Source organism: Paramisgurnus dabryanus, chromosome 23 (assembly GCF_030506205.2).
Source record: "Paramisgurnus dabryanus chromosome 23, PD_genome_1.1, whole genome shotgun sequence".
NCBI lineage: Eukaryota > Metazoa > Chordata > Actinopteri > Cypriniformes > Cobitidae > Paramisgurnus > Paramisgurnus dabryanus.
The window spans coordinates 3097672-3122982 of record NC_133359.1 but is presented as its reverse complement, the minus strand read 5'-3'; the positions used below and the strand labels follow the sequence as shown (position 1 = coordinate 3122982).

The 25311-nt window shown below is 36.8% G+C and overlaps 3 protein-coding genes across 3 annotated transcripts; 2 read left to right on the top strand and 1 right to left on the bottom strand.

Moving 5' to 3' along the window:
* Positions 1-39: 39 nt before the first annotated feature.
* morc2 (MORC family CW-type zinc finger 2) lies at positions 40-17190 on the top strand. Its single transcript, XM_065277453.2, has 27 exons — positions 40-209; positions 1302-1471; positions 3740-3793; positions 3935-3969; positions 4100-4168; positions 4279-4369; positions 5383-5491; positions 5580-5739; positions 5838-5949; positions 6060-6185; positions 6444-6523; positions 6851-6933; positions 8371-8456; positions 8594-8734; positions 8837-8991; positions 9078-9206; positions 9290-9395; positions 10816-10948; positions 11031-11117; positions 11409-11699; positions 11801-12079; positions 12158-12218; positions 12306-12444; positions 14081-14260; positions 14347-14440; positions 14521-14709; positions 16421-17190. Exons 2-27 carry the CDS (start codon positions 1398-1400, stop codon positions 16487-16489), a joined length of 3132 nt encoding a protein of 1043 aa, XP_065133525.1. The 5' UTR covers positions 40-209; positions 1302-1397; the 3' UTR covers positions 16490-17190.
* Positions 17191-18699: 1509 nt separating this feature from the next.
* LOC135768297 (uncharacterized) lies at positions 18700-19835 on the bottom strand. The gene is made up of 2 exons (XM_065277544.1): positions 18973-19835; positions 18700-18778 (listed from the first exon to the last, which is right to left on the bottom strand). The coding sequence occupies exons 1-2, from the start codon at positions 19833-19835 to the stop codon at positions 18700-18702; spliced, it is 942 nt and encodes a 313-aa protein (XP_065133616.1).
* Positions 19836-22550: 2715 nt separating this feature from the next.
* On the top strand, positions 22551-23429 carry LOC135768296 (uncharacterized). The gene has a single exon (XM_065277543.1). It carries the CDS (start codon positions 22551-22553, stop codon positions 23427-23429), a length of 879 nt encoding a protein of 292 aa, XP_065133615.1.
* The last annotated feature ends 1882 nt before the right edge of the window (positions 23430-25311 follow it).

Sequence of the window (25311 nt, the reverse complement as noted above, 5' to 3'; positions counted from 1 at the left end):
CTGTGATTGGCTGCGCCGTTTGTGGTGGGCGGGTCTAACAGTGTCGGTGCTCGCGTGTGTTCGAAGGAAGGCGTTCTGGAGCGGTTCGCGGCCTTGCATCAACGTTATGCGAGCGAAAAGGAATAAACAAGTTTTGTTTTGTATCGTTTCCATGCACACGAGTGAAACCGTTGGATAAATACAAAGCGAAGTCGCGGGATGGTTAAATGGTTTGCATCATCAAAATAACATTTATCTCTTGTGTTACTGTACAATAGCTGTAGATTTTTTTTAACATGCAGTCGGGCAGGTCGCAGTTATTTGCGCATTGCTCGTGTGCAATAGTATTTGGGTTGTTAAAGAGTTAAGGTTTGAAATTATAAGTTCTTAGTTAATTGTGAATGAAAGTGTTTGCCGGTATTTGTGTTGATCTCAAGGGCCTTGTGTAGCATGGGGTGGCCTTGTGTGTGTTTAACGTGACTCCCACCCTGCTTGAATTTGCGGTAAAATGCATTCAATGACAGATATTACAACGTGTCTCAGATACTCTTCACACATGGGCACCTCTCTGTTTCATTATTTAGTGTAGAAGTGAAAATATGTATTGTAACTTTACATATAAGATCAATGAATGTTTCACAAATTCATCATGCGTGCACTTGAAATGATGTCAGAAATAAGTGTAGTTTGGTTATTTAGTCTTTATAGTCTACATGACTTAGATAATGGAAAAGTATGTGACTAAATCTAACTTGACAAGAACTGAAAAAATGCACATACTACTAAACAAGTTTAAAGGTTGTTTTTACGTAGTTTTAAGGTGTTTTCACCTGTTAATTGATCAGAGTACACAATTTTTGCACAAAATGTAATAATCCAACCCTTATAAAACTTAACCATGTTTTTTTTGTGTAAGTGTAATAACCATGTTTTTTGGTGTATTGATTACTATTAACAAAACCATGATTTTACTACAGTAACCGTTGATAAACCATGGCTTTTAAAACCAAAACCATGGTTATTTTGTGCTAACCATGGTTTTACTAAAGTAACCATGTTTTGTTTGTTTGTTTTAACTGTAGTAAAACCATGGTTGATTTTTGTGAGAGCAATGACATTATTGTTATTCTGCATGCCTCTTTTATGCAATTTGATAAGGTCATATGATTTGTTACGTACTGCCTATGTTCAGTGTTTTATGTAGGACAGTATGCATTGTATTTTAGTATGTTATTATTCTGATTTGAACATAGCTTTACTTTAAAGCCCAGCAGGTGGTATATCTATTCTCAATTTAACCTGTCTTGTTTTTTGTTTTATAGGTCTTAATCTTACATGATTGAGTTGGCAGAATGTAAAGGAGTGAAGTGAATACAATCAGCATCAGTGTTTTATATTAGTATATATTTTATTTCTTTATGACGATGGCCTACCCAAATTATAGCTCACTAAACCGAGCTCAGCTCACCTTTGAATATCTGCACACAAACTCGTAAGTATAAATTTGTGTGTGTGTGTGTGTGTGTGTGTGTGTGTGACTGCAACAATCCTATTTGCACTAAGAAACTTGGCATTGCTTTGAAAAGGTGTCCGAAAACCTCTAAACCGATATAGCGGGTTCATAAGTTCTGTTTTTTCCCCACAATGGGTTTCGCTAAAACATTTACTGAAACAGGATGTTATAACACTAAGGATTGCAGTACATGTTAGAAAGCTGGGTTCACAGACCAGGCTTAGCTAAACCAGGCCTAGGGCTTGGTTAAATTCAGATGTTTAAGCATTAAACCACCCATTATAAACGTTACTGAGAGTGACAAATCTTCAGACAAATCAATAGCACCGGTGTATTTTAAGATTTATCAGTACAAGTTATTTAAGCCTTGTCTGTGAAACCGGGGGTTAAAGTTTTAGATTGTGCTCCAAAGGAAGAACTGAATATTGCATGTTTAGATATACATTTTTACTACTAATAGGTATGGACATGGAGATTCATTGTGGACACCCTAGTTCAGGACATATTTATTAAACCATAGATGCAGAAAATTGCTTTATTTATTTATTTAATTAGTATAGAGGCAATTACATGGATTAAAGAAGAAAAGCCTTAACATTTTCCACTGGGTCTTCATCCACCTTAAAATTTACTTAATGGATGCAGTCCACCCAATTTCCAGCCATGTTTACTTCCTAAATGAATGTTTGATTTTACTTAATATTTTGCTGTTCTGAAAACAAGAAGAACAACTTTGTTATTGCCAAAGTGATTATAACATGATATACATAAATATATATAAACGGTTATAGGAAATTAAAACATAATCGGGCTTAGTACAGTGCCCTGTGGCACTCCTTCATTTAGGTGCTGTACTGTATAGGTTGCTTTTTCAACCTAACTTGGGTAGGTTCTCCAGACCTGTTCTTGAACAAGTAAACTGTCAACTGGTAATAAACAGAGCCCATGCAGGATTAGGTCAGTTGATGAACAAATAAAACTTTAAGCTAGAGGTTCGTGAAAGACTAGTGAAAAATGTGTGTCAACTTTGTGGTCAAATAAAGCAGAATATACAATTGTGTTCATGAATATCGTGCTTACTCTAGAATTTTGTACCCAAGCCTCTATATCAATCTTTTATGTGTGGTTGTCCTGTACTTTGAACAAACAAGTCGTAAAACAAGAAAAAAGACTGCCGACCACACTCCCCCAGTGCATTTACAGACAATGCACTCACACATCATTTTAACCATTGTAGCATCAAACAGATTCAAGCCCCACTCAGACCACCAGCAACTAACAGTGGGAGAGCAATGTGATTTCATTTATTTCAGAAGCTTGGCAACTTCTGGCAACAAAAAGTTGAGAAAAGTTTGAATCATAAGCCACTTTTGGAAGCGCCTACCAGTAAAAGTGAAGCAGTGGCGCTCATGTTATCCATCTCTCGTCAGTTACAGCAGTGGATGGTACTTTGTTTATTAGGGATGCCTCCTAATGACCTTTTTAAAAGAGATGGGCAAAACACAGCGAAGAAGTCACTGTCAGTCTAAACAGGGTTTGAGAGCGACAACTCTTGTGAGAGACTGCAACTAGTTTTTGCGCAGAAGCACTTTTTGTAGAACTGTTAAAAACTTTTGAGGCCTGACTCCTGAAATCCTGCAACACATTCTTTCATATTTGAAGAGTTTAGTGATGGTACCTACGGTTGTATGCTGCTTGAAATTCTCAGCTCAAGATCATCTATTACTGGTCTTGTCTGTACTAATTTATTTTCATTTGAAAGTGCATCCTTTTTTCTAAATGTTGGCCATACCGTCCATGAAAATGAAGATTTTTAGATGAAGGGTTCATCTTTGAATAGGACTCCTGTATTGGTTTTGGAGTTACAGATGAAGATTGGATAAATTTGATGAGATGAAATGTCTGAAGATGCTATGTCTGAAGCTAAAGATTCAAACCTTCATTGAGATGTATATGGAGAGAAGATGCAAATCAAAAATTAGCAGAATTACGAAGCAACAAATAAGGAGAAACGTAACAACCAATAGGAGATCTGTTCCTTAAACAAATAAATGTAAATGAAGAAATTCAAGACTAGTTGTGCATCAGTGCATGTCGCCTTTTACACATTTACAACAACAACAACTGACTTGAGTCATGCAAATACTTGTATACATGTATAGCTGCATTACAGAGAAGTCAACACAGTTTTTGCAACAAAAGAGATCTTGTTTTGTTGTTGACGCCAGATTATTTTATTGCCAACAGGACAACCCATGAGTTTCTTTTTGGCGCTTTGGCTGAACTTGTGGACAACTCGAGGTACAAGCATCTATTTCATCATCTGAATTTATATGCGATAGAAAACTAAAGTCATCCGTCATAGCGAAAATAGTCAAGAATCATTACAATTATCTGCAGTATTGAAATGAACTGAACATCAGCTCTGTTTCTTGTCTACAGAGATGCAAATGCCACACGGATAGACATCTTCACAGGTTGGAAACAGTTTTCTAGAAAAACATTGCTATTACTCATGAGAACAAAAACATACATTTTAGATTTCCAAAATAAAGTTATTTTTAGGCAAATTTAAAATTAAATTTTTCATCTTTTGTGGCCAATCAGAGAAGAGACCGGACCTGAGAGGAGGTTTTATGCTCTGTTTCCTTGACGATGGCACTGGAATGGAACCCAGTAAGTAAAACATGGATAAGGGAATCTGAATACAATTCAGCGTCTAAACTCGGAAAGATCTCATGCACAACATGGTTTGGTGATGATAGTGAAACCATTTGTTTGAATAGGTGAAGCCACACACGTTATCCAATTTGGCAAATCCAGCAAACGCTTTCCAGAATCCACTCACATCGGCCAGTATGGAAATGGATTGAAGTCGTAAGTATCCTTCGCATTTTTTCCGTAATTTCATTACAAATTAAATTGGTTTTATATTACAACACTGTTATTTACAGTGCTTTTGAGATTGGACATTACAAGTGTGTTAATATTTTGTATAACGGCACTGTGGCTGTGTGTTGTTTGTATAAAGCCATGGGTATAGTTTTTTTTACGCATATGCAAGCGTACGTGCATGGTCGAACGCACAGCCTGGCAATGCATAGTTCATCCACGTTTGATGCATTGTGACAAATTGCAATACCTCTCGTGGCCTACATACTTCTGTACGAACATGCGCGACCTACACGTACAATGTAAGCTAGGTTTCAAAAATCCGACGGTGCGCGTACAGTATGTGCGCACTCTTCTGTTGACGACATTTACATTACACACACCGGGTCTCTTTCGCTAAGCATGTGTACACATTAATTTGTTCGTAAAATGTGCGTTCGGACGTTTTAACTTACAAATCATTATTCAACAAAAACATACTAAAATTTATTTTAAATGTATGCAAAAACGGTAAGAACAACTAAAGGGCTCGTTATAGTACGGCGTAGGTTCCACATCGGTTTTAATTTATACATTTGCATTGTCGTCCGCTTCGACTTGCAAACACACGCTGGTAGGCAGTATCAACGCGTGTAACCACAGTAGCAGCTCGACCGTCAAATAAGAAGAAGCTTGGCAAGTTAACACGGATATATATTATAGCGTTCTTTTTCCTTGTTCTTGATTATTGCGCACATGTGGTCTTAAGTTGTTCTTACGTTTTTGCAAACATTTAAGAGAAATTTTAGTATGAAAGTTTTGTTGATTCATGATTTGTAAGTTAAAACGTCCAAACATACATTTCATGAACAAATTTGTGCGTACGCATGCTTAGTGAATGAGACCCGTTGTAGGTGGACCCTCACATACATGTAAAAAATAGACTATGCCTAGCTAACATGGTCTACCTTTTGGTTTTGTTTGTTTTTTGCTAAGTTTTGCTCTATCGTTCCTTTTAGGGGTTCGATGCGAATCGGCAAGGACTTCATTCTTTTCACCAAAAAAGACAACAAATTAACCTGTTTGTTTTTGTCACGAACATTTCACGAAGAAGAAGGGCTGGATGAGGTAAGTTATCGGCCTTATGAGCGACACTCATTCTGATTGGGCGACAGACTTCTGAGAATTTCATTGGCTTGTTGTCACATGTTCTCAGGTTATCGTTCCATTGCCCAGTTGGGATTTGCAGACCCAGCAACCTCTGTCTCAAGACACAGAGAAATACGCAACTGAAACCGAACTGATCTTTAAGTATTCTCCTTTTAAAAATGAAGAGCAACTGTTTCGTCAGTTTAAGAAGATTGAAGGACCAAGTGGTTAGTTTTACCTCACATGTGTATTCTTGTAAGCTTTATCAGGTTAATGACTTGGGATTTTTTGCGAGTGTTATCTTTAAATGTACATTTGTGTGCAGGCACTCTTGTTGTAGTTTATAATCTAAAGTTGATGGACAACAGAGAGCCAGAGTTAGATGTGGAGACGGACCACCAGGACATTATCATGGCTGGGACACCCGTAGAAGGAGTGTAAGTCTATGAATGGTCAAAAACTTTTTTTAATTGAACAATATGATCCCAGAAGGACCACATCATGAAGATGGCTAGTTTTGGTGATGCAGTTTTGTGTTTTTAAACAGGAAGCCAGAGAGAAGGTCCTTTCGTGCGTATGCTGCGGTCCTTTACATCGACCCCAGAATGAGGATCTTTATTCAGGGCCACAAAGTCAGAACCAAAAGATTGTCCTGTTGCTTGTATAACCCCAGGTACACCTATGAAAAACAACACACACACAACATCTTAAATAAATCATCACATAGAGCTCTTTATGTAAGGGTTTGCACAACAACAAAACAAAAAAGTTAATTGTCAAAACGATCCCAGATCACATGGATCAACTTAAAATGACTAGCATGCGTAATACACATGGAGATGATAACAATTCTCAAATTAAAATATTGCAAATGCACACAAAACATGTGAATGCATTCACTTAGATGTCCAAACGTTTGCTTGACCTACAGGATTTACAAATACACCTCAACGCGCTTTAAAACCCGAGCAGAACAGGAAGTCAAGAAAGCAGATCACCTCGCAAAACTCGGTGAGTAATTCAATAAACCAGCTCTGGACCAAAATAGTACATTATGTGAATTTTGTTTGACTGCATTTGTGGTTTCTGATGATGTCATTTCCTTCATATGACCATTTCTGCTTTTCATTTATGATCATGCTGCACCACAATTTCACATGGATATAGTCACTCGTGATAATAAATGCAATGATCTCCTGTCACATTTTTATTACATTTAAAAACTTGATTTCTCTTTCAAATTCATAGTTAAACAAACTAAGATCAATCGTGCCCCCTCTCGTCCACTTCTTGGGTGCTCTCTTGAATATTTTTGGATGTTTGTCACTTCCTCTTTAGCTGAAGAGAAGGCGAAGGAGGCGGAGAGTAAAGCCCGAGCGCTGGAGCTGAAGCTTGGTGATGATTTATCCAAAGAAGCCAGGGTAAAATCCTATCATTTACATTAAATACCGGGGCGTGTATTTGTAGGGACCAGAATATCATTCGGGGTAAACTGTTTTGAATTGGCCCAGTAAGAAGGACTCATAACACCCAAGCAACTGAATATCAACATGGTGCAAAACACCCACAACACCCTAACATCGTGATGATGAGGCAATTCTGCTTCTGTTCCCCTTTTAGTATTCAGATACATATGTCGTATTTGTTAACATCAGAAATGAATTAGCTACTTGATGCATGCACGCACTCACTAAAATTACTACTCAAGCATTTATTAATCTTAGTACTTGATCATTTCAGCCTTTACTTATATGTTTTTTAAATAAACTAACATTAGTTAATGCACAATTAAATAATATAAGCATTTTTATTGGCATTAACTTGTTCCCTGCCAGCCAGCATTTTTGGGATTTTTCTCTTTTTTTACAACATTTTCACAATAAGCCTTCCAGGAATAAATTCTTCTTTAAATATATAAACATCAGTGATGTATGGGTCAATGTATAAACAACTCGAGTCTGACCAACGTTTTCAACTAACCAGCCCGCAACTTGGACCGAAAAAATATGTATATGTATGTATATGTATGTATGTATGTATATATATATATATATATATATATATATATATATATATATATATATATATATATATATATATATACGTATATATATATATATATATATATATATATATATATATATATATATATATATATATATACATATATACATACATACATACATACATACATACATACATACATACATACATACATACATACATACATACATACATACATACATACATATACATACATACATACATACATACATACATACATACATACATACATACATACATACATATACATATATATATATATATATATATATATATACATACACATACGTATATATACATACACATACGTATATATACATACATATACGTATATATACATACATATACGTATATATATATATATATATATATATGTGTATATATATACAATTTTTTTTCTTTTTTTCTGTCCAAGTTGCGGGCTGGTTAGTTGAAAACGTTGGTCGGACTCGGGTTGTTTATACATTGACCCATACATCACTGATGTTTATATATTTAAAGAAGAATATTTTCCTGGAAGGCATATTGTGAAAATGAAAAAAAAGAGAAAAATCACAAAAATGCTGGCTGGCGGGGAACAAGTTAATGCCAATAAAAATGCTTACATTATTTAATTGTGCATTAACTAATGTTAGTTTATTGACAAAAAACATATAAGTAAAGGCTGAAATGATCAAGTACTAAGATTAATAAATATATAGGGATGTTCCCTATACATATATACGGTGGCAGTGTGAACGTACAGTAAGGCGTTACCAATATAAAAGGTGTTTCATACTGCTATTTATTTTAAGGCTGCGCTGAGAAAAGCACAAGATTCAGCTGGAGCCCTGCGCTCAGAAGCTACCAGAAAACAAGCCATCCATGCATCCAAACAAAAGTAATACATGCATTCACAACAACATAGACTTCTTTAAATGTCATTTAGTTGTTTTTTAGATAATTCATATGATTTTTGATAAAGCCGGATGTGTATGTTCACCTTAACGTTAACTACTATGACTGTTATTGTATCAGAGCTTTGAAAGAACCCAAGGAACTGAACTTCATATTTGGCGTGAACATCGAAAGACGAGACCAGGATGGGATGTTCGTCTATAACTGCAGCCGTCTCATTAAAATGTACGAGAAGACGGGACCACAGCTGGAGGGAGGAATGTGAGTGAGAGCATACATTCACAAAATGACTTCAGTTATCGCATGAACACATTGAATTCAGATTTGAAATTTTGGCATGTGTCACGTAACGTGTGTGTGCAGGGCGTGTGGTGGAGTTGTAGGAGTGGTGGATGTTCCCTATCTAGTGCTTGAACCAACACACAACAAGCAAGACTTTGCAGATGCTAAAGAGTACAGACACCTGTTGAGAGCAATGGGAGAATATCTCGCCCAATACTGGAAGGACATTGGTATAGGTCAGTCTTTGTGTTTGTTTGGTTTGCATTAACAACAAAAGTTTTTGCATTGGATCTTATGTAAAAAAATATTTTTTTTTCAACAGCTCAGAAAGGTATAGTCAAATTCTGGGATGAGTTCGGTTATTTGTCGGCGAACTGGAATTCGGCCCCATCAAAAGAACTTCGGTTTCGCCGACGAAGAGCCATGGAGATACCGGTCACCATTCAGTGCGGTATGAACATAGCGGGAATCTTTGCATAGTCAAATTACAGAAAATGGAAAAGTGTAGTTACTCTTTTCTTTGTTATTTTACAGATAAATGCTTAAAATGGCGGACGCTGCCATTTCAGATGGATGCTGTGGACAAGCGCTACCCAGACAGCTGGGTGTGTCTCATGAACCCAGATGGAACCCAAGACAGGTTGAAAAACTTGACAGATTTGGCACAATATACAATGTTTTAGGGGCATTCAGACTATGACATAACTCAACTCAGGGTTCCCAAGGGTCATGGAGTTTCTGGAATATAATGGAATTTTAAAGGTGTTTTCCAAACATTGAAAGTCAAGGAATTTTTTGTCCAAGTCATGAAATATCATTGCTTTAAATTGTAGTTTCCATTTATCAAAAAGTAATCCGCTTTTTAACTTGTGATGTAAGGAATACCATTTCCGGGTCAAAGCCTCTGCTGACTACAATTTAAACCGCTGTTTATCAGCACTGTTTATTCATTACAGCTACATTTATATAACCGGACTATAAGTCGCTCCGGAATATAAGTCGCATCAGTCAAAAAATGCGTTTTGAAGTGGAAAAACATATATAAGTCGCAGAGTGGACTATACTTCGTGTTTATCTAGAAATTAATAAATCCAAGCCCAAGAACAGACATTTAATCTGGAAAGGCAAGTTATTCAACTAAACAGTGACACACAGAACAGCAGGCTGAATAGGTGTCCATACATGTTAACGTAACATTACCATTTATTCAGCTAACACAATAGCATACAGAACATACCTGGGAATCTGAAAAGGCTAAATTAACACAACAATCCAGTGAATTACATAAATACAGGAGCAGCATATAGCGGACTTTCGCGGCTGTAGACGGTAATGGTTTCCGTTGGTTAATATGAATTAAATTTGACATATAAGTCGCACCTGACTATAAGTCGCAGGACCAGCCAAACTATGAAAAAAGTGCAACTTATAGTCCTGAAAATACAGAAACTCGCTGTGTACACTACATTATCCAGGCTCACGGCATTCCGGACATAGGTCGTGGAAATTCAGCTTTTTGATCGGTGAAAGTCAGGGAATTTGACTAAAAGTATGATGAATGACAATTTATGCTAATTCAAAACTCATGTGGTGCAGTGTTACATTCACAAAAATGGATGTAAATGACTGCTGTAACTTTACACTTTCAATGCTAAAAATCTTTCCTCCAACTTCTGACTGCAAAGGCTGGATGCTCTCTGTAAAGACTTATTCTTATACAATATAGTTTTTCATACTTATAAGTTTTATATATCATTAAGTAAAAACACTACTTACTGATTGTTACCTTTTTTAATTCGGACATTTAATTCAAAACCTGCAGTTAACGATAGCCAAATATCATTCAAGAATCTATCAGAGATTATATTTGGCAGTTTTATTGTTCATCGGCTGAAAAAAAACTCACTCCAAAGATAACTCCAACGATATTGCTCATTGTGTCTTTATTGTTAAAGTTGTGGTGTGAATGCCGCTATTATTTTCAATTTAAAGCGAAGTATAGTTTTTTTAGTGCATAAAAGTTTTTACATAATTTTTTTGTCATTGTTTTCTTCTGATAGATGTGACGCCCCTGAGCAGAAACAGAATTTGCCCGCCGGTGTTTTGAAAAAAGACACCAAGACGTCAGAGGACAAACAGAAAGATTTATCGGAAAAAATCCGCCAACAGCAGGAAAAACTGGAGTCCTTGCAGGTATTTATCTGTCCATCATCTCCCATCAGCTCTGAGCCTTTTCGTTTTTATAGGAATTAACGGCCTATTTCTCTTAATTTAGAAAACGTCGACAATTAAATCGACAGCAGATATAAAACAGCTTCCTCTAGATGTCAGTGCAAAACCTGCAGAAGAGCGCACACCTCAGGTATGTTGGTCACGAGAAATATATATTTTTAAATATATTTTGCACAAAGAAAATCAAGAGTATTATAAATAAAAATATAATAAATTGTATTATTAGAGTAGTAAAACATTTTATTTAAATCATTGTATGGTACTAGTAATACCAATTACTACCATGATGAGAACTGGGAATGATAAATTGTTGTAAATATGTTGTCACAAAAATGTTTAATGGTCCTAATAATTGACTTTTTTTAGATTTAAGATTTTTCTTATTTTGATATGTTTTAATCCTATTAATTTGTCTTTATAGCCGACCCGCTCATCACAGCGAGCGGCACAACGCCCGCGCTCACCGCCTCTTCCTGCTGCAGTTAAAAGAGCCGTCAGTCAGCAACCAGCAACGAAAACCCCGCCTCCTAAACCAGCGCCCCCCTCACGTCCTGCACGGACCCCACCAGCCCCTCCACCTAAAGCTAAGGCATCACCCGCTCCTCCTACCACAAAGGTGACAAAGGCCGCTCCCAAACCCGTAGCTCCGCCCCCAGCCCCACCTTCAAAAGCACCTGCTCGCAGAAGTGCCACTCAGAGCCGCGTTGCTACAGTAAGTATTTTCACACAATGCTCAATTTTGTTATTTGATTCATATTTGTCTTTTGCCCGTGATGCCCTTTTGACCAAAAATGTGCAAATATTTTATTATAGCCATCGTCTACCAAAACTCCAGTCAAACAAACTCCACCCAGCAAGAAAGTAAATGCAAAGAAGGGTAAAGCCCAGAAAGTAGAAGATGAGGAGGAAGAGAGTGAAGAGGAAGAGGAGGAAGAAGAAGAAGAGGAAGAAGACGAGGAGGAAGAGGATGACAGTGTGTCAGAAGAGGATGAACCTCAGCCAAAAAAATCTAAGATGGCGGCGACCGCTCCGAGTCGAGGAAAAGCTGTGGTGGAAAAAATCCAAGCACCACCCAAACAGACCATCACAGAGGTACAACCCCCCCCCCCTCTCAAAATACTGAATAATTAACACTGAAATGGGTTTAATTGATCTGGATTTCTCTTATAGAGTGTCAGTAATAGCACTAATGAAGATCTAAAGAAAGATGCAACAAAAAATGCGCAGAAAGGTACCCATATATATATTTTTTTGTTAAGCATAATAAAAGGTTGATTTGTGAGATACCATGTAGCAATATGTGCAAAATGTTTTCTAGATAAAGGCATTCAGGTTGAGGCGAAGGTGAATGGAGAGTGGTTCACAGGTCGCGTGACCGCGGTCGAAGCAGGGAAGGACAACGTACGCTGGAAGGTCAAGTTTGACTACGTTCCTATGAACACTCCTAGAGACAGATGGTACGTGCGAACACGTGTATAACATGAGCATGCATGTGCTTTATGACACACTGCAAAAAATGATTTTCAAGAAAAAAAAAATCTTAGTATTTTTGTCTTGTTTTCAGTAAAAATATCAAAATATTTTTAAATTAAGAAGTTTTTTCTTGATAAGCAAAACGACCCAAAACAATTAGTTTAAAAATGTTCAAGACTTTTTTGCTTGTCCCATTGGCAATTTTCTTTGCTTTATTTAAATCACTTAAATTTGATATTTTTGGTCTAAAAACTAGACTTATTTTCTTGGGTCGTTTTGCTCATCAAGAAAAAGCATTTTATTTAAGAATGTTTAGATATTTTTACTGAAAACACGACAAAAATATTAAGAATACTAAGAATTTTTTTTCATGAAAATCATTTTTTGCAGTGCATAACTTTCTTTTTAAAGCATAAGTGTCGTAAACAGGCATTTTATTGACTTTTACAATAAAAACAAATAATGGACAGAAGTGTGATACAATTAAATGTAGATACACAAAGGATATGACACATAAAAAAGAAAAAGTAAAATTGTCATAAATATGAAAGTTGTGTAGTTTGTGGTGATGCATTGTGAAAGCCCTGTTTCATGTTACAGATTGAAAAGATCAAGTAGTCCAATAAATAATATAAAATAAAAAAATCTGGTATAAAATTGAACATTTTGTTTCTATTTAAAGGATTATTCCATTTTCTTAAAAAATCCAGATAATTTACTCACCACCATGTCATCCAAAATGTTTTTTTTCTTTGTTCAGTCAAGAAGAAATTATGTTTTTTGAGGAAAACATTCCAGGATTTTTCTCATTTTAATGGACTTTAATGGACCCCAACACTTAACAGTTTTAATGCAGTTTAATATTGCAGTTTCAAAGGACTCTAAACAATCTCCCAAACGAGGCATAAGGGTCTTATCTAGCGAAACGATTGTCATTTTTGGCAAGAAAAAAAAATATGCACTTTTAAACCACAACTTCTAGTCTATCTCCAGTCCTGTGACGAGCCAGTGCGACCTCACGTAATTGCGTAATGACGTGGAAAGGTCACGTGTTACATATATGAAACGCACATTTGCGGACCATTTTAAACAATAAACTTACACAAAGACATTAATTATTATCATTCGACATACAACAACATCTGAACGGTCCTCTTTCTCCACACTTGTAAACACTGGGCCGTAGTTTCGCATTCGTCCTCTGTGACCTCTTGACGTCATGACGGATTGCGTGAGGTCGCGCTGGCGCATCACAGGACCGGAGGAAGGCGAGAAGTTGTGGTTTAAAAGTGCATATTTTTTATTATTTTTCTTGCCAAAAATGACAATTGTTTCGCTAGATAAGACCCTCATGCCTCGTTTGAGATCATTTAGAGTCCTTTGAAACTGCAATTTTAAACTGCATTAAAACTGTTAAGTGTTGGGGTCCATTAAATGAGAAAAATCCTGGAATGTTTTCCTCAAAAAACATAATTTCTTCTGGGCTGAACAAAGAAAGACATCAACATTTTGGATGACATGGTGATGAGTAAATTATCTGGATTTTTCTTTTAAGAAAATTGACTTATCCTTTAAAGATATATCATCATACTAAGAAGATTTTGGTTTAATATTTTTTAGGGTGTTTAAAGACAGCGATGAGGTCCGTCTTATGCGTCCCGCCTCTCCTGAGTCACGAAGCCCAGACACCAATCAGGGTCCACCTGCTCGATCTGTAACTCCGCCCACCGCTGCAGAGCCCGACACGACTCAGAGTGGGCCGAGCAGAGAAACGACCGAAGGTCTTGTGACTATGATGAGGTATGTCTAAATGTTTCTGTCAATGGGACTGTTTGTGTGTCGCACGTATTATTACTACATTTATAACGAGGGTTTGTTTGACGCAGGACGTTGCTTCGGTATTTTTTCCCGCCGGATTTCCGAATCCCTAAAGATTCTGTGAACACTATGAGCGCAGAGGACCTTGTGGCTTTTCCACTTGTAAGTACAAACCACAAGCATTGCTGTACTGAAGGCCTCAGAAATGTTTACACCTGAGTTTTTGTGTCCGTGTATTGCAGAAAGAGTATTTTCAGCAGTATGAGGCCGGGCTACAAAGCTTGTGTAATTCCTACCAGACCCGCGCAGAGTCACGCGCACGAGCCGTAGAGGAGAAGAGCAGCGGGGCGGAGACTAAACTACGAGAGTCTGAGGAGAAACTACGCAAACTACGAACAAACATCGTAGCTCTGCTGCAGAAAGTTCAGGAGGTCTGAAACACACACAAACACACACTTAAATTCACATTGACATTGTTTAAAAACACAGAAACTTCTGATTATATTCAACATTTAACTATGATATCTTACAAACATATTTAATATATCTGCTTTTTTAATTTAACTTCTATATTTTAATAATAAATAATATGATTATTATATAAGAAATTGATGTTAATTATATATGCTTAAAGGAATAGTTCACCCAAAAAATAAACATTTGCCCATATTTTACACATCCTCAGGTCATCTTAGGTGTATATGACTTTTTTCTTTGTGCAAAACATGGTCAGAGTTATATAAAATATTATACTGGCTCTTTTCAGCTTTTTAATGGCACTGGATAGTGCCCCATTTTTTTAAAGCTCCAAAAAGCGATTCATTCATCAGAAACTAATCCAATTTTATTATATGGGTTTGACCTATATAGATTTGATTTTGATTGATGGGTGGATTCCCTTTTTTGGAGCTTTAAAAAATGGGGCACTATCAAATGCCATTATTGGAATATTACTTAATATAACACTGATTGTGTTTGGATGATTATACATCTAGGTTGGCTTGGGGTAAATAAAACATGGGTGCATTTTCATTTTGGGGTGAACTATGCCTTTAAGGAAATTTTAAATGATTTTGCATAGTGCATAATGTCAAGCAATAAAGTCGTGGGACTTTTGAAAATCATAAAGTATCATGACAAAGTTTAGTTTATTGTTCATTTCTATTGTTAAAGGAGTCCATTTTCTTAAAAAAACAATCCAGATAATTTACTCACCACCATGTCATCAAAAATGTTGAAGTCTTTCTTTGTTCAGTCCAGAAGAAATTATGTTTTTTGAGGAAAACATTCCAGGATTTTTCTAATTTGAATGGACCTTAATGGACCCCAACACTTAACAGTTTTAATGCAGTTAAAAATTGCAGTTTCCAAGGACTCTAAACGATCTCAAACAAAGCATAAGGGTTTTATCTAGCAAAACGATTGTCATTTTTGGCAAGAAAAATAAAAAATATGCACTTTTAAACCACACTTCTCTTCTTTCTCTGGCTGTGTGACGTGCCATGGCGATCTCACGTAATTGCGTAATTACATCAAAAGGTCACGTGTTACATATATGAAACGCACATTTGCAGACCATTTTAAACAATAAACTGACACGAAGACCTTAATTGGTATCATTCGACATACAACAACGTCGAACGGTCGGCGTAGTTTCACATACGTCATCTGTGACCTCTTGACGTGATGACGTATTACGTGAGGTCGCGCTGGTGCGTCACAGGACCGGAGGAAGACGAGAAGTTGTGGTTTAAAAGTTCCTTTTTTTTTTCTTGCCAAAAATGACAATGGTTTCGCTAGATAAGACCCTTATGCCTCGTTTGAGATCGTTTAGAGTCCTTGAAACTGCAATTTTAAACTGCATTAAAACTGTTCAGTGTTGGGGTCCATTAAAGCCCATTAAAATTAGAAAAATCCAGGAATGTTTTCCTCAAAAAACATAATTTCTTCTCAACTGAACAAAGAAAGACATCAACATTTTGGATGACATGGTGGTGAGTAAATTATCTGGAATTTTTTTAAGAAAATGGACTAATCCTTTAAGGACATGAAAGTTATTATGCTGTTTAAATTATTACGATGTATATGCACATTATATTTCTTTTATTTATTGTTTGTTTTTGTTTTTATGTTGTTTTTCAGGACATAGAGATCAGCTCTGATGATGAGCTAGATGCCTACATTGAAGATCTGGTCACCAAGGGAGAATGAAACTCGGCATCTCTTCAGTTTAACCCTCCTTTATTTTCACTTTTTAGTGCAACTGTTGGTCACTGAAGATGATTACCGATTGGCCATGTTTTTCACCCCTCCATCTGTTGTGACAATAACCTGACTGCCAACTTCAACGTAATCTTCCGTTCAAAAGCATCGCTCAGACCGGCAGCCGACTCCAGGATTAGTGCTCTCCGTTGAACTTTTGGTCCACAGGTTAAGAGATTTAACAGGTTTTGTAGAACCTGCCGTTTGCCATGTTTATTTGGTTTCCCAGATCTTAAGGTTTCGTGTTGACCTGTTTATCGGAGCCTCAGTGTTGTAAAGCTTCATTCTCGACTCTGAACTGCTGAAGAGTCTGTAGCTGTTTTTACGGCTCACAGGGACTCCTTGAAAACCAGACTACGAGTGAGTTTGAAAATGAGCTTTAACTTGCTGCTATGTTATCCGAATCGTCTCAAGTTTGAGTTACTTCAAGTTTCTTGATTTCCATATACATGGATGATTTGTGTTGTTTTAAATTTTACCTTTCCGTTACCATTTTGGGAATAAACACTGATTCGATGCTGTTAACCTCGTTTAGTTACAGTATTTAGTCTTCATCTTTATATCTAAAAATACTTTTTAAAAAGTTTTATTAAAACAGTACAATAAAGCTAAGAATGTACATGTGGTTCTTATGATGCTCTTCGTCCAAAAAAAAAAAAAAATGGTATTTGAGTCTTTTTATTTGATGTACACATTTTAAATCAATGTGTATACTTAAGTGACCCTGGACCACAAAACCAATCTTGGGTAGCACGGGTATATTTTTAGGAAAAGCCAACAATTCATTGTATCCCAATATAAATTTCTCTGTCCAAAAATATGTTTTAAATATATGCTTAATGCATTTAGTAGAAAGTAAAGCTTAATTAAATATATTTTTGAATTTGAAAATATATTTAGTTTTAACCTTTATATATTAACATATATTTCAAAATGTATTTCAGGGGCAACAAATGAATTTCTAATTTTAAAACCCATATGGAAAAAAATATTTTTCCTGGCCGAAATATAAAAGTTTGTATAAAATGTATAAAGTACAAGTATAAAAAATTTATAATTATGTATAAAATATAAAATTAGAAGTATATTTTTGCAGTTGAAAATATATTTAATTTATTATTTTTACAGGTTTGTAATACAAAGTGAAATTTGATGTGAATATAAATGCTTTAAAATATATTTCAAAATATACAAAAAAAAAATGGCAAAAAATATATTGGTGAAAAATACATGTTTCTAAACATTTCAAAATATTTCAGCACATCTTTTTTTGTATATTTTGAAACATATTTAAATTATATATATTATTATTATTATTGCCATATGGAATAGGTCAAAATTATGGATTTTTCTTCTGTGCCCAAAATCTTTAGGATATTAAAGGAACATCATGTTCCATGAAGATATTTAGTACATTTCCTACCATAAATACATTAAAACTTTTATTTTTGTGAGTGGACAACTTAAAAGGCGATTTTCTCAATATTTGTATTTTTTGCACCCTCAGTTTCCAGATTTTCAAATAGTTTGCTTGGCCAAATATTGTCCTGACCTATCCTTGTGGTCCAGGGTTACATAGGCTACTGTATATATTCAGTATAAATATTTTAAATGTCTCAACAGGTCATTTCTATTTTCAGACACTTCATTACACTTTAATGTTTAAATTTGTTACCCCAAACAATTTCTCATTTGAAGTGGATCAAAAACGTTCATCAAAGTTGTCCTAAGACAGGAACATATTGGTTTAAATCGACTTTTTGGAAAGGTTTTCATCCACTTCAAATGTTGACTATGTACATCCTAACATTCACCTGAAGACTTGGACAAAAAAACAATCATTTGATTAATAAAATGAGATAAGTTAAGACGACATTAAACAACATGTGTAATTTGGCTTTCAATAGATGACTGCATTACAGAATCAAAACAATTCTGCAGCCTTAGATTTATAAATTGTTAAAAAGTAAAAATTACTTGTGAAACTTATTATTTTGACTTAAAAATGTAAGTTGAAATTACTTGACATATTTTGACTAGTTGAAGTAATGTAAAAATATTTAAAATAGTGACTTATAAAGCCAAACTGATTTTACTTAATTTAAGGCAGAAAAACGTTTTAAAGTGTGCTCCGATATTTTCGTACAGAAGTAGGCTATCTACGTTTCCCTGGTACACCTTGTGATGCTAAGGATTTTTCCACCTTCCTTACTGGAGTCAACGTGTTCAGAATCCACCCTGTGTCAAAAGAAAGAGACAAATGCACAAAAAAGTTCAGTGTATGAAGAAACAAAACGTTACAGCCCAGTTAACAACAGTTTTTGGGAACGTTTTGTGATCATTACATTTTTGGGGGGCATTAACATAAAGAAATATGACAAGAACAACATAATGCACTTGTGTAGCACAAATAGGTGCAAACTAAGATTAACCTAGTTTTCCTTTTGAATATTTTGCTCCACACGGTGTTCCAGACCGCCGCGCGTAACGATGGACTTCCCCAAATGTACAGCGCCGGTGTGCTGAGCGCGTTAAATCGCGCCATGGTGGCGAACACATTCGTGGCTTCATTTCTGAACCTCAGTCCGTTCTTGGTCATATACCTCACAGAGATGTTTATAAAGGACGGAGCCCACAAAGTGAGAAAACAAATGACCACAAAAACTATAATGCGCAACGATTCTTTCTTGCTTTCCTTGTCGTTGCTTGGCGCCTCTCGTCTTAGCTGCTGTCTGGCGATCATGTACAGTTTAATGGTCATCAAAACTTTGACGGCCACGATCACCTGCAGTACTATGACTCCAAACGCGTTCATTTGAGCGGCAAACGCTACCGGCACCACGCTTTGAACGATCAGAATTGAGTATGTATAAATCCAGCAAAGCGCACAGACGCCGATCACGACCCCGCGCGTGATGTGACGCTCGTAGAAGAATGGATAACCCACGGCCAGGTATCTGTCAAATTGTGCAAATAGAAAAGTTAACACATTCACGCCTAAAAAAGATGGCAAAATATAAAATGTGCCGTTTCTGGACGGATAGCCTTCCTGGACATCAAACAAGCCGAGATAGAAGACAGAGCAGCCGGTTAAAGTGTCACTGATGCTGGTGTTTAACATGAAGATAAAGCGGTTCTGAGAGCGCAGGGCCCTGGTGCTCACGATACCGATGACCACAGAACCGGCCAGGAGAGCCGAAGCTGTGGCAAACAGAATGTGAAAAATAAATATCAGGTAATCTTCAGGATGCGTAAAGTCAAATGAGAGAGGGACGGTGAGGTTAAACGCGAGCATTGTTGTGCGTCTTGTGGATGAGGGAGACTCGTTGTATGAGGGTTTAAGTAGATGAGGGTCGATGTCAAGGGATTGAAATTTGACCAAGACTATTTTCTTCACATGAGAAAAGTATGCACTTGGGGTTTGGCTAACAGTCTTGCTCAGGTGTGATGGCAGAAATTCTTGGGCCTGCAGTTGTATTTGGAAATATTAGGAGACTAAAAATGTTTTACCCATAGCACAATCTACATTTACATATGATAAATATTGTTTTTATTTTATATTTTGACAGTTTACTCTGCATAATAGAATAGAATTGCATTTTGCATTTGTGCAACAGAAAGGTTCTGTGGATGTTAAAGGTTCAAGTTTATTTGTCATGTGGGCAGATTGTCGGTGACAGTATTTGAAATGCTAAATGTGAGGCACAGGTTTTTTACAGCAGAAATTTGCTGAAATAAGTTTAAGAAATAGAGGAGGGTTCATTTTGGAACCATAAAACTCTTTAAAAAAATTACCTTTATCACCTGCTCGCTTTTGTTTCAAAATATATCAACTACGCTTATCCTCAAAGTTGATGATGTGTTATAGAAGAAGCGTAAGGATCTGTGCGACTTTGACAAGGGCCAAATTGTGATGGCAAACCTGCAGCTCTGGTGGGGTGTTTTTGGTCTGCAGTGGTTAGTAGTACCAAAAGTGGTCCAAAGAAGGAAAAAACAGTGAACCGGTGACAGGGCCATGGGCGGCCAAGGCTCATTGATACACGTGGGTAGCCAAGGCTGGCCCGTGTTGTCTGATCCAACAGACGATTTAGCTGAAATTGCTGAAAAAGTGAATGCTGGTTCTGATAGAAAGGTCTAGTGGAGTCCATGCCTCGACAGGTCAGGGCTGTTTTTGTGGCAAAAGGGGGACCTACACAATATTAGGCAGGTGGTCATAATGTAATGGCTGATAGGTGTATATTTACACTCACCTAAAGGATTAGGAACACCTGTTCAATTTCTCATAATGCAATTATATAATCAACCAATCACATGGCAGTTGCTTCAATGCATTTAGGGCTGTGGTCCTGGTCAAGACAATCTCCTGAACTCCAAACTGAATGTCAGAATGGGAAAGAAAGGTGATTTAAGCAATTTTGAGCGTGGCATGTTTGTTGGTGCCAAACGGGCCGGTCTGAATATTTCACAGATGGCTCAGTTACTGGGATTTTCACGCACAACCATTTGTAGGGTTTACAAAGAATGGTGTGAAAAGGGGAAAACATCCAGTATGCGGCAGTCCTGTGGGCGAAAATGCCTTCAGAGGTCAGAGGAGAATGAGCCGACTGATTCAAGCTGAGAGAAGAGCAACTTTGACTGAAATAACCACTCGTTACAACCGAGGTATGCAGCAAAGCATTTGTGAAGCCACAACACGCACAACCTTCAGCCGGATGGCCTACAAAAGCAGAAGACCCCACCGGGAACCACTCATCTTCACTACAAATTGAAGACTGGAAAAATGTTGTCTGGTCTGATGAGTCTCGATTTCTGTTGAGACATTCAGATGTTAGAGTCAGAATTTGGCGTAAACAGAATGAGAACATGGATCCATCATGCCTTGTTACCTGTGCAGGGTGGTGTTGGTGGTGTAATGGTGTGGGGGATGTTTTCTTGGCACACTTTAGTCCCCTTAGTGCCAATTGGGCATGGTTTAAATGCCACGGCCTACCTGAGCATTGTTTCTGACCATGTCCATCCCTTTATGACCACCATGTACTCATCCTCTGATGGCTACTTCCAGCATGATAATGCACCATGTCACAAAGCTCGAATCATTTCTGATTGGTCTCTTGAACATGACAATGAGTTCACTGTACTAAAATGGCCCCCACAATCACCAGATCTCAACCCAATAGAGCATCTTTGGGATGTGGTGGAACGGGAGCTTTGTGCCCTGGATGTGCATCCCACAAATCTCCATCAACTGCAAGATGCTGTCCAATCAATATGGGCCAACATTTCTAAAGAATGCTTTCAGCACCTTATTGAATCAATGACACATAGAATTAAGGCAGTTCTGAAGGCGAAAGGGGTATGGTGTTCCTAATAAGCCTTTAGGTGATTGTAAATGTACAAATAAAACAAAAAAGTTCACTTTTTAAACTTGTCCAGAAACAGGCCGGTGGGAGGGCTGTGAACAACACAGTGCCATGATTGATGTTGTGCACCTGCCATAAAAGTTATGACTGCATTGTCAGAAAAAAAGTTACAAAACCCGTACCCTTTTGGGTTCATTACTATACCTTGAAGATAACTTTAAGTTTGATAAGTTAACTGTTTTGTACCCCTAAAATGTAACTGCACAAAATTGTTCCTAAAGACAATATGTCCTTAGGGTATAATATTGTTGTACCCCAAAAGGTACAACATTTCAATGTGTTGTATACCCATAAAGGTACACAAATTAACCTTTAAGGTTACCACTCCAGTAACAATGAGTAGGTTTATCTTTACTGTGCTATAACGCATCGTGGCTAAGTATGTGTACTCGTTAATCAGTTCATGTAAACAGGCATAAAAACAAAAAAGCCCTCCAGGAACCGTCACGTGGTCACGGGGAGTCCGACTGTGAGTTTAAAACGCCGTGCGCACCGCGTCTCCGCGCCTCACCACTAGCTCTCCTAAAGATCAGTCATGCCTCTGCTGCTCTAGCATAACAGCGTATTATACTGACACTATACCATCACTCATGAATATTTCTCAGTCTCATGTGGGCCTGGCCCCTGTGCTGCCTCTCACCAGTTTTGGCAACGTGCTTTTATTTCTTTTTAACGCAGTTCACGCCACTGCAATTGTTTTTCTTAACGCGTCCGTTTTTCTTTCCATAATGGTAAACCGAGCTCTGCGCAGCGAGAATCGCTTCATGTACATGCTCAGCACGTGTCTTAGTGACATCTGCTCAGGTGTGTCTTATTATTACAGCGGACTTTTGGACGTGAGCGAGGATTATAACTCCGCAACACGCACCTACTATATTGTTCCCACTTTTTTGGGTTTGTCCTACATGGCGATTCTAGCCGCGCAGGCGGACCGGTTCCACGCTATCACTGCTCCTTTTAAATATTCCCAACGCATGACCCGTAACAGAACCTTACTGGTGATACTGGCGTACTGGGTTTATGCTTTTGCGATTGTGGCTGTTCAAAATCTGGTGCCTAAAGGAGTCTATAAGAGTGTGACGGGCATTGGTACTTTGGTGGCAAACATTTTCACAGTTGTAATTATGATTGGGTTAAACATCAGACTGTTTCTCATTGCCAAATATCAGCTTGAACGCGAACCCCCGAGCGCGGAACGAGACAACAAGCGCGCGTCCGTGTATCTTATCATTGTAGTTGCTGTGTGCTTTCTGGTGGCGTGGTTGCCATTTTTTATTTATATTATAGTGTGTATGTTCAGGGGTAATGTGTGCTATATTGTAAAAAATGAAGGGACAGACCCTTTGCGTATTTTGGCACGTCTCAGCACAATTATCACCCCCTTACTGTATATCAAAGGCTGTCATGCGCTCAGGAGCACACTACTAAGTCAAGTCTGGAGAACAACATGCTGCATGAAGAAAGGGTAAAGGCTTACGCATTCATTCAGGGTTCCTACAGTAACATGACATTGAAATTTACTAATTTAGCTTTACAATAACAATTTATTTGTCTTTAATTGAAATTAAAAATTTAAAACACTATGAACATTTCAACAGAGAATATAATGTTTTTGCACATTTGTGAGTGCAATCTCTATGTAATATCTATGTTTATCTCTCTATAATAATCACGAATATCTGGAAAAAGTCATAAATTTATTAAACAAAAGATGTAGGAACCCTTTAATCAGGCCTGCCATTTAAAATCTTCACTTTAGTTAACACATCTAAAAGTTGTCATTATAGTTATCTAGCAGGCCAAGATATTCAAATATAAATTACAATTTTCTATGTGATACAAAAAACAATACAAAAGTGATTTGTGGCAACTATAATAAAATTGTCTTTTATCACTGCACACTGTGCCAGAAATAAGGTACAAAAGCTGTCAGAGACATTACCTTTTAAAAATGTCCTGTGTATGTACCTTTGTTATGCACTCTTTATGTAAACCTTTTGAAAGGGTATCACACCAGTGACAGCTTTTGTATCCATTTTTTCCTGAAAGTTTACTTTATATTTGATTGTGAAGTCATCCATAATTTTTCCATAGTTACCAAGTACAGTTTATCTAAAAGAAACTTAGCAACTATTGGTAAGACTTCATAATAACATGTAATTTATTACATAACTAAAAGAGTAACACTTTACAATAAGGTTGTATTTGTAAACATTTAGTTAATACATTGGCTAACATGAACTAACAACAAACAATACAGCATGTATTAATATTCATGTTCATGTTAATTTGGCATTTACTAATGCATTAATAAAATCAAGCATTGTTAACATTAGTAAATGCTCCATTAACTAACACAAATAATTTTATTGACATTAACTAACATTAACAAGAATTAATGCATGTTGAATAACTATATTGTTCATGTTGGTTAATGTATAATACTAATGTTTACTAATACAGGCTTATTTTAAAGTGTTACCACTAAAACTGACAAGGATTAATAAATGTTGTACAAACATCTTATTACTAACTAATGTTAACACATAAACCTTTATTGTAAAGTGTTACACGGTTATTTATGTTAAATAATGTTTTTGACCGATGTTCTCTTTAATTTTTTCCTTAGAGTGAATCCAAAGTCTGTGGACATCCCTCACTGATAAGAATGTGGCTGTGATCTTCAAGATGCAATCTAACTTTCCAACAAATTGGATATGAAGTTTAAATATTAAGATTTAAAGTTATAAAAAGCTCAGGACTAAATATATTAACACTATATATCTTCAGTGTAAATCTAGTTATTTGTATCTTTTGTGTAATATATATATACACAGACACACACACACACACACTCACCATAAGGATTATTAGGAACACCTGTTCAATTTCTCATTAATGCAATGGTGTAATGGTGTGGGGGATGTTTTCTTGGCACACTTTAGGCCCCTTAGTGCCAATTGGGCATTGATTAAATGCCACAGCCTACCTAAGCATTGTTTCTGACCATCTCCATCCCTTTATGACCACCATGTACCCATCCTCTGATGGCTACTTCCAGCAGGATAATGCACCATGTCACAAAGTTCGAACATGACAATGAGTTCACTGTACTAAAATGGCCCCCACAGTCACCAAAACTCAACCCAATAGAGCATCTTTGGGATGTGGTGGAACGGGAGCTTCGTGCCCTGGATGTGCATCCCACAAATCTCCATCAACTGTAAGATGCTATCCTATCAATATGGGCCAACATTTCTAAAGAATGCTTTCAGCACCTTGTTGAATCAATGGTACGTAGAATTAAGGCAGTTCTGAAGGCGAAAGGGGGACAAACACAGTATTAGTATG